The sequence below is a fragment of the Glandiceps talaboti genome, chromosome 5, assembly GCF_964340395.1.
Source record: "Glandiceps talaboti chromosome 5, keGlaTala1.1, whole genome shotgun sequence".
Lineage (NCBI taxonomy): Eukaryota > Metazoa > Hemichordata > Enteropneusta > Spengelidae > Glandiceps > Glandiceps talaboti.
Genome location: NC_135553.1, coordinates 6972905 through 6983777, shown reverse-complemented (window position 1 = coordinate 6983777; position 10873 = coordinate 6972905). Strand labels below are relative to the sequence as shown.

The window sequence follows — 10873 nt, the reverse complement described above, 5'->3', positions numbered from 1 at the left end:
CCGTCCGTTCTCTGACAAGCAACATCCGATTTCATTCAAACCTGGCACAAGTGTGACATATCATATGGGACATGTGCATGTCACTTTGGTTTGCGACAAATGCAAAATTGACTGAATGTTAGTTATATTGGTATTTTAAAAAAAATCAACATTTACTGTATAATTCAACAACTATGTAAATCCACCATTTGTACTTCTTTTTAACTTAATCGCAGACATATTTAGTGTAAAAACCAACAATTTTAGCAACTGCTCCGTAATAATTAGACAAAATAGTTAATTCACGTGTCTGCTCATATAGTATAAAATGTTACATTCTCTAATTCTGCCGGCGTCATTATATTTGACCCAAGCCTCGACCTTCATGGTAGTGCTTGAATGGCAGCCACATTTGTTGTAAAAACCCGTTTCTACTGCATATTAAACTAACAACTGTAATATATAATAACTGCATTCAAGTGTCTACTCCTATGTTATCGGGGCAAGTTTTCTTTTTAAGACCATGATCATTTCCAATGACCTTGACCTTCAGGGTCAATTACTAACATCAAGACACTTCTTGCACATTATTTTATTTGTACATTTGTGGTATTTATATGTGATCAATTTCTTTCAAATCTTGTCCAAAGGTGATACATACAGAACAAAAGACACATGTACACATGTGTCATGTTGGTATTTGCATCACTTCTTTCTGAATGATAGTTATATTATGAGTGAAAATCCACAAAAAAGTCCAAGAACAAAAAAAGACAGCCACTAGTTCAAGTACCTATCCATATATTATCAGATGTGACCTTTATATTTGAACCCGACATTTACCTTCTGGGTAAAAAATTAATGACAAAAAATCAATTTCATCTGTTAAGTATTTGAGGGAATGTATTTGAGTGAATGTGTCTTCTACGAATATTTTGTCGCATTTTATTGCGTTTGGAAATATCCAATATATTTTCATATTTTTTTCTGAAGTAGTAACAAATAGTAATTATTCTAGCCGTTAGAATTAAAATAATAAGTACTCATTTCTCATCCATATGACCACTTTAATGACAAAATACAGCGGTAATATTAGTATTAAATGTATCACTACAACGTTTTGAAGTAATGATAATATGCATAATGATATGAAGTTGTCACAGATGATACAATACATATGGTTATTGCTTTGTGTATGCAAGACATTCTGTATGTACATTAATTGACTGTGTAAAAATAGTGCTATGTCTATTTGTGACGTCATCTTGTAGCCAGCACATCTAGAAACTCTCTATTGAAGTATTGAGACCAGCTGGCAATAACCCTAAACTTTGATGTGTTCCTAAATTGTGTTGTTTACTGGTTCTTCACTCAGTGCGGTGCCAATACCACTATGACCTCTAGAAATGAATAAAGTGGGCGTAACGGTTGTAGACTATGAATGTAGCTTTCCTTGATTGTACAGAATGATATACACATACATACATACATACATACATACATACATACATACATACATACATACATACATACATACATACATACATACATACATACATACATACATACATACATACATACATACATACATGCATATTCAGACATACATACATGTATATGTATGTATGTATGTACAGTAAACATTAATTCCAACGTACAAGCCTTCATGGTCCATGCACTTATCCAATGATCTATCTATTAATTAACACTTTAGTACGCCTGACAGAAGATGACAAATTATTGATCTAATCACTTCAGATTGAAACAGCAATTTACCATTATATACACTTAATTATGTACAGTTTACTGTAATTAAAAACTAATTTTTTGCAGTTCAAGTGCATCAAACGAACTAGCAAATTAGATATGCACATAAAATAATCTAAAGGGTTAAAAACCATTGTCAATTTAAAACCATTAGAAGTTATAATGCTTATGCAGATAAGCCTAATAATGGCATATTAGAACACATAGTGAACATTAATAATACCAAACACAGTAAATGTAATTTTGATAATTATGTAATAGAGTTTAAGGAAGTATTGTCTTACTCTGTCAATTGTAATTAGAGCCGATCGCTAATGTCTATCATTTTCAGCTAGATCACATATCACATCATTCTTACAACAGTACCATCACAATTTATACTTTTACTGTTTTCCTTTTATTTTACGCAAAAGTCGTATCCTTTCAATTGTTCAGTCATTCATCCAAGAGTTGGGCTTCTTTTATTGAAACGTCAAAACGGGTCATGACAGTGTATGGTATACATTTAACAAATGAGATAAGGCCGATATAAATAGAGACTGAAAGTAATACGTGTTGGCATAAAATGTTCTTTCAAATGAAATAAGCATACAAGAGCCTCTCCAATTCATTAATTGTCTACCAAATAACAGCGTTTTGGCACGTTTTGCCCTTATTGTAGACGCAATTTCCAGAATTAATTATTTTTTTTATGTCAACATTGTAGTTGAAATATGATAGCCTTTAACGACGATAATCTTTATGAAATTTAGTTTGCGTATTTTATAACGCATACAGGATAGTGATGGGAGATAAACTTGGTAATGACAGCACACACAATACATAACTCACTCACTCATACATACATACATACATACATACATACATACATACATACATACATACATACATACATACATACATACATACCTACCTACCTACCTACCTACCTACCTACCTACCTACCTACCTACCTACCTACCTACATACATACATACATACATACATACATACATACATACATACAGACAGACAGACAGACATCCCCCCCACACACACACACACACAGGGTGTAAACAACAGGTCAGTGTCACATTCTGAATTTGCAGTATGTATGCACAGATTGTGACGACAAATCAAATACACCTACTTTGACCTGCAGTATAAATCATCCTTTCATTCTTGCTGTTTATGTTCTAAAGCTTACTATTTTTTCCGACATATTTCAGATTTTAGTGAAAGCAAAATCAAGTTCGTCATAATTGACGGAAATAGCCTAGGCTACTCTACTTTTACGGGGATGGAAAGCTAAAACAATTTGATGGAGTTTTCCAGGTAATCCCCTCAATCCAACCGTTCTGTGTTGTTGTTTATTATCGTACCTCTAAACACGCAAACACAAACAAACACAGACAGGCAGACAGACATACAGACAGACAGACAGACACACACACACACACACACACACACACACACACACACACACACACACACACACTAACAAGGTCATTTTATTGATGGATGATTATAGATGTGAAATTACATGAGAATTTCTGACGCGATATATTTCTCAAAAATGTACGAGTCACTTTCATAGATGAAGCCCGTGGTCGTCGTGCTGCCCTGTGTGCCCGAGTATCATTTAAGGCAATTGAAGTCAAACATGGTAAGTTGATGACGCGTACCACCCTAGTAGTCGTGCTGTAGAGATCCTGAAATAAAAACCAACTGAAGCAGTACATACGTTTCAACAAAAAGTATTAATGTGATCCAAAGTTGTCACGATTAAACATTTTTGTGTATGTCGATGTTCTATATCGTCTCCATATTATATTTATTCTCAAACAGTTCGCAAGCACAGCTCCTCCCACGTCGATTAATTAATTTCACATTTACTCCATTCGACTTTAAATAAAAAACATGTGTGGGTCACAATATGTTAAACGAAGTCTGTAGTATGTACGTTATGTGTATGTGATAAGGCGCAACAACGCAATTTTTTTCAGTTTAAATCGTTTACTTTAAGGAGCGCATGCGTGTTTTAATGCTTGTGTCCGAGTTCAATTTTGACAAACAGACATGAGAGAAATATACGTACAATTTGATATGTACATGTATGGTAGGGGTTGAATGGTAGGGTGATTTAAAAACAGACATTAATAGATAGCGAGTGAGATAGAGAAAGGGATCATCATTCAACTCAGAGGTCATTGATATTGAAATTTAGGCAGCACAGATGCTGGATTAGAACAATATGAATTAATGGGGTTCAACATATGTGTTAATCATCTTCCATCTCTGTGCATCCATGATCTCTATTAAACTGAATTCCGCGTTTTTACAAAACCTTAATATTGTCTCGATTAACCGATTCATGCAAGTCCTACAAATTTTCTGACTCGGTGGGATATTTGCTTGACATCACTAATCCTTACCAGACACAGCAGGTTATTCCCCTGTTGGCGAGAATTTATCATATTCAAAATGTATTCCCTTTCGGTTAAAATTAGATTTTTAAGCTTGTAAATACAGTTCCGGGGTAAAAACAGTTGTCGTTTCGTAGTATGATGGTGTACTGTTTAAACCAGCACGCAAATTGACCGACGTTTTAATATTTCGTAAAATATTGTTTATTTTGTGCGCTTCGTCAGAAAACTTTGAACGCCTCTTTGTTTGATTAACTTACTATTTTTATCTGCAACAAATCGCTAGGTTTTAAATATCTTGTTCAAATGACAACACTCTATAACACCCTGATGATAAATTTCATATCTACAACTATGTATCCATCGAGGATTATTTATCTCTTTCTCATCATTTTTGCCGTCGAAAATCGTCGATTTAATAAAAAAAAAAAATAATCCATGAACAAAAATGCGTCTGCGTCGGTCAATTGAGGTACATTGGGAAAGGGTGTCTATGTGTGTAATGTATACAAATTTTATGTACAATACAGAATAGGTTTACGTGGTACGAAACTGTTGTAGGCTATATAAGTTACTCTATACATGTCAACAATATACCAAGTATATGTAATGTATTTGATGCAATTTACACAATTGCTGTCCATTCATTACACTATATACATCCCTCAAATGCAAGGAAATGCAACACGTCCCGACCTGCACCATCGAATTTCAACAATTCCTCCAAAACAATCCTTGGTATTGCCCTTTTTCTGTCGACAATATCAACATTTACAAATAGTGTCTTTTTTTATCGTCTACATTTCCTTCAAATAGAAACGGAAAGGAAACGTGTGGGTACCGCTAAAAGCATAAAATACCAACCGTAGTCACGTGACCGCATGACACTGCCACGCCAAACCTCCCCCGACTCCAGATACATACATTTACATGTACACATTTGATACTAAAATTGCAACTTCCGGAGGAGTGAAAGATCTGAAGTTCAAGGTTAGTAGTAATAATGTTATTGTATTCTAAAAGGCATCACATTATAATGATATATTAATATTCAAAAAATTAAGATATCAGTTTCATTTTCTTCTTCGTCTAACCACCTAATACGAATATCTGGCCTGTAACAGCGTACAGAACCCTCGGTAAATATAAATAAGCCGTACTTCAGTCTTTATCAATTAATGTCATAATAAACTACCCATGAATTTAAACAAACAAAAATCCAAAAAACTATTACAAATTTATAGAGTAATAAAATTGCTTGATCTATATCAAAATAATACCTCAGCAAAATATTTTTTTTTGCGAAATTTATAACGGCAAGGTGATTATCCGTGAAATATCTATTCGATTTTAAATACTTTCCTTTTTAGGTGTTTTTACGTGTTCGTGTAGCTCATTATGTTGATACGGTACAGTTATTCTTGTATACATTTTCTGTTTCTAAACCGGATAATTATAGCCGAAGATTCCTTCACTTGACGTCATCACTCTAAAATGAGGTCAGAACGAGAAACCTGTTCTTTAGAAACAGGAATGGCGCTATAAAACATAATCGCTTTCAAGCTTGCTGTCAGCATGTAAAACGAGATATAATCAAACGGCTACAATTGATGATATTTCTGTACGGCGATTGTACAATTTTGTTTCCTTTCTACAAAAACAGCTAATTCGCATCAATCAGCAGTACAATTCTGTCAAATTGAGCAAGGATTAATGAATATCCGTGTAATAAAAGGGTAGAGACTCGGACAAGGTAAACTCAGGATAATTAGATATGAATATTAATAACCATCATTTGACTCCACCAATGATAGATCTCCACACCGGATTACTATAGTCACGTGACCGATTTCGCCCTGTTTGATTGGAAATGAGATTCAATACCTTCGGGATATGAATATGTAGCTAATGAGCATAGAGTGGTTTATTTACGTCTTTCAGCCGTTGGCTTACGTAGACGGCATACGCCTACCCCCACCTACACGTGTGCCACTTCCGACTCCTTGATCGTCCTTTGCACATCTACTGTTATAACACGAGCCCTTTATTTTTAGTGCCAACAATTGGAGTTTATCTTTTACTTTCTTTGTGGTTGGAGTGGGTGTGTGGTTTTCGTCAGATTTCAGGTAGGTGGGCTGATTTTAATATTATTGAGAATATTGTGGTTGGTTTTTTTTAGTTCCCAATGACTATAGACCGTAATTGGTTTTCGTGATAGCATAACGGAATATATGAATTCCTGAATGAACGTCATCAAGTGTCTGTTATTGCGTCATCAATTTTTTAGATATAGAAGACATTTAAATGCACTACTGTGATACTCTGCTGACACTTCCAATGTGACGTCGGTGTATGTTATTGGGAAAGGTATTCACTCCGCGTCTACTATTAACTTTACTCTACTAAACGGCCATCGTGTTCTTTCAGTGCCCGTATTTTTTTGCTAGTGGGAAATAGCCCATCCGATCTTTTACCGCTAGGTCTACGCTTGAATATATATTTAGTTTGTATACCGACGAAAATATAATTTGACCTTTTTACAGACTGCCTTGTTATGGTTCGTTCGCTTAAACCGAAGATTAATACCATGGATCATAACCTTGAGGAAAGCTTGTATGATGTTGCGGATAGCGACGTTTGGGGAGACATCATGAAAGAAGCGTCGCCGAGAAAACGACGCCGAGGCCTTAGGCGTTCAACAGAAGACTCAGCTTTTGATAGTTCGGCTGATCGAGCTAGTTCTACGGCCAGTTCTGAATCCGTCAACGGAGAGACAACAGATACAAAACCGACTGGAATGGCAAAAAAACATGCACGGCGCCGCCGACCTGCTAATGCACGGGAAAGAAATCTGCGGCGTTTGGAAAGCAACGAGAGAGAAAGGATGCGAATGCATTCCCTGAATGACGCCTTCCAACATTTACGAAATGTGATTCCTCATGTAAAGTGTGAAAGGAAATTATCCAAAATAGAAACGTTGTCACTGGCGAAAAACTACATCACAGCTCTGACCGATGTCATCACAGATATGAAATCCGAGTTGGAAAAATATAAGGAAAGTGGACACGATAACAATAACGTCAGTGGAAAGAACCTCGGTGAAATAGCGACAGCCTCGTATCGTCAGATCGAAGCTGATGCCAATGCCCGTAATGTGCCCATCAATTGTCTGATCGAAAAAGAACTGAATATGTCAGAATGAATGAGGTTGTTTTCCGCTGTTTCAACTGATAATTACATTGAAAAAGACGATGACTACAATACATTCAATTACACACTGTGAAAATGGAGAGAAGTAGTCAGCTGGCAAAGAAGATAGGGGGTGTGTGATAGTCAGCTTGTACCGGTAGCAACACTCTTACCATATATGTATAGAAACACTTACCCATTACTCAAAGGGAAACAATGGTTACTATGACAACCACACCTGCCGTATTAGATCACAGAAGATAGAATGAAAAACTAGGTTTAGTCACGTGATAGTTAAATATCTTTTGCAAGGTTTCTATCACTCTATGGTTGACCTGTTCTATTGCCTCTCCTCACTGTTATTTCAGATAATTTATGTTCGATATTTATGAATATTGAAATTGGGGCATGAAAATAGTTCAGTCTGCCAGTTAAAGTGATGAAATGCAGGTATTAGATCAAAAGAAATTCATCACCTTTATGTACATTACAAAATAACCGGTCAACACGTCCATTAAAAGGTTCCCTTTAGGATATAGAAATTAACATATACAATACGTCTTTGACAATACAAAAAAACTTCCAGATATGTTTTTTTTTCTTTCTAGCTCGCAAAATAGTGCCAATAACATGTCTTCGGTTGAATAACAGAATTTTGTAATTTTTTTCGCATTCTAAAGTATGGGACGTGACATAATTATTGTGCAGGTCACATGATTTTGACCGAAAAATTCGGAATGAAATTTAAGGCAGTGTGTATTTAAACGTATTCCCACCATGATAGCATGAAGGCTTCCAAAGTCCGGGTTATAAGTCAGGCGTGTTCATATCATATTCCGGTGTCGATCAAAACTGAAATTTACAGGATACATGGTGTGAATGCCAACATGTGACAATTTTCATTATCTATACTATACTGTATACACCATGTACGTGCGTATTGAGAACACGGAGTATCCACGAAACAAGAATGTCAATTTTGTATAGAGGATTCAAATTGCAGTCTATTTTAATAACAGTACTCTTTCTCTCGCTCGTCTTCCAAGTACATAATATCATATTAGGTTTTTATCCCGTTGCCAAATATTCCCCCAAGTGCATTGAAACGAGTTAATTTATCGAGCAACACGTCGCTTCATTATTGGGTTGTTCTATTTCCTAGCATTTTTTACGCAAGCGTATTTGATTGCTATTTGGAATGTTGCAAGTTGGATTCATTATCATAGATAGTGGGTGAAGGGATAATGATGATCTATTGATCGTCATGCAACGACTCTAACATTTATTCATCAGTCACACAGTCTAGTCAACCACAACAACCATACAGCGCTCATTCGTTCCACCTGCGTCACACTCCCCGTTTCATATCACATTTTCCGCAAATCACAAAAAAAAGAATCCTCCATGATACCGGCTTCTCTGGTCATGAATTTCATGACTATTCGTCGAAATATTCCACAGCGTGTCACAAAATACATTTTGGAATCGTACCATTGTGCCTTTTTGTTATCCATATAAAAAAAATTCAGAATACGTGCCTTTTTTTAAAAATTAAGGGTTTTTTAAAAATATATATATTAATCTTTTAGCGTTTCGCTCATGTCTTCCACCGTAGAGTATTAAGTATACACATTTTGAAGAAAAAAAACAGAGATATTTTCTATGAAAAAGAAAACCCATGACTAAAACACAAAGATTATATTTCTAATTGTCATTCGTGAAGTATGGTCCGTATAAGGTGTTATTGTGAGAAGTCAACGTCCCTGTATCTAAGCATCCTTTTTTTCGATCCTATCCAGATATAATGTAACTTTCGTTCACTGTTAGACTATCCTGGTTATTAGACATAAGAGCTCACTTGTGAAATCGACCCTATAACAACGGAAATGAATGCATGTAATTAACATTTAGCTTGTAATTAACAACAAGTACAGGCTCGTGTCAATCATTTCCAGCATGTCCTATTGAATAACAACAAGAGAGAACATGAGTATTGCTCAATTCAAAAGCACAACTATAAACGTGTACAGATAATTGAGTATTAAAAAATCCACCTTAGTTTCGTCTGTGATGAGGAAGTGTAATTGACATGTCGGAAACACAAAGGCTACACCAGCGGGAAAAGGAATAATTATTTTACACTGACGCGACGATTTAGTGTAATTTAAAAACGCTGTCGTGAACACTTACTGTGCATCAAGTGAGGATATCGTGAGTTCGTCGAGTAGGTGATAAATTCACACGTTGATATCTACTTGTTTCCATAGCATTTTAAAAACGTAGACTATTTTCTGCCGCTTGGCTTGAAAAAAAATCAAAATCATTACTGCAGAACATGTCATTTCACATCGAACCAAATACAATTGTACAGTTTATATTATATTCTATTCTATAACTTTCACATGTAAATGGCTACCTGTTATATGCTTGATGAAAAAGAAAAATTTCAAATGAACAGTTTTGTGTATTTTCTTCCTATACACATAGTGGTCAAATGACTAACGTGTATCCGCATGTACTGTGTAGTTTAATAGTAACTTTTAATGTCTATAGACCAATTTCACTGTAATTATCACAAATTTTAATTTAATAGTCTTCTTTAGCTTTTTTAAAGAAAATGTAAATATAATTGGTTAAAGCAGAAGTACTTCCATGGAAAGGGTTTGTTCAAGTGAAATGAAAAAAAAAAGGTATCCTCATTGAATATTACTTTAACAAAGCTATGTACTTTCCAACTTTCATCTTCAGGGGGCGCTTATCACTTCCATCTTGTATCACATTAACATTTCAGGAGCAAAAAAAAATATCTATCTTTTGATGACTTTAATAAATCTCATTTTTTCTTGGAAATAATGGCGTTTCTGTGTTTTGTGATTTTTTATTTTAATGAGGTTAACATCTCAAGTGTAAGAAACAAAATATGCTGGTTGTAGATCCTCATATTAAGACACTTTGTCGTGCTGATTGTGGAGTTTGTTAACTTTCCAGTTGATTTTAATGTCGCTAGTATTATTTTATTATGGGGATTGGTTGCTTCACACTGCTGTGAATTATAGCAGGCATTTTACCTTTGCATGCATGTACAAGACGAGACACGCTATTCGGGGTCTGTTTAATCAGGAGAAGGAACCATTAATACTAGGGGGGTGTAGATGGGGATAATGATGAATTTTGTGATTTCATACTTTAAATGACTAATACAATTTTAATTAGAGTTCTTGACATTAATGCAGTTGAAAGTCAACAATAACAAAAATGTATGGTATTACAATATTAGATCAATGCATACAAAACGTGCTTTTCACCGCTAAAAATGAGTAAAATTTGCATGATTGCCATAGTGATTAATGTTACATGTGTATAAATAGATGTATAAGGAAAGCAGGGCACTAGGTGCACGGTTTATTTGAGTCAATTACTTAATTCGGTGACATATCATTGGATTAGCGCTATAAGAGGATTATGTGTAGAGATATAGACTACGTTTGATGGTAACACAGCTGGCAATGGAGAAGGCAGCGGCTGTTACGTAC

At 35.1% G+C, this 10873-nt stretch overlaps 1 protein-coding gene across 1 annotated transcript; it reads left to right on the top strand.

The window, feature by feature from the left end:
- Window positions 1-5113: 5113 nt before the first annotated feature.
- Window positions 5114-10128, top strand: LOC144435179 (uncharacterized). Its single transcript, XM_078123750.1, has 3 exons — window positions 5114-5141; window positions 6206-6277; window positions 6695-10128. The coding sequence occupies exon 3, from the start codon at window positions 6706-6708 to the stop codon at window positions 7351-7353; it is 648 nt and encodes a 215-aa protein (XP_077979876.1). The 5' UTR covers window positions 5114-5141; window positions 6206-6277; window positions 6695-6705; the 3' UTR covers window positions 7354-10128.
- Window positions 10129-10873: the final 745 nt, after the last annotated feature.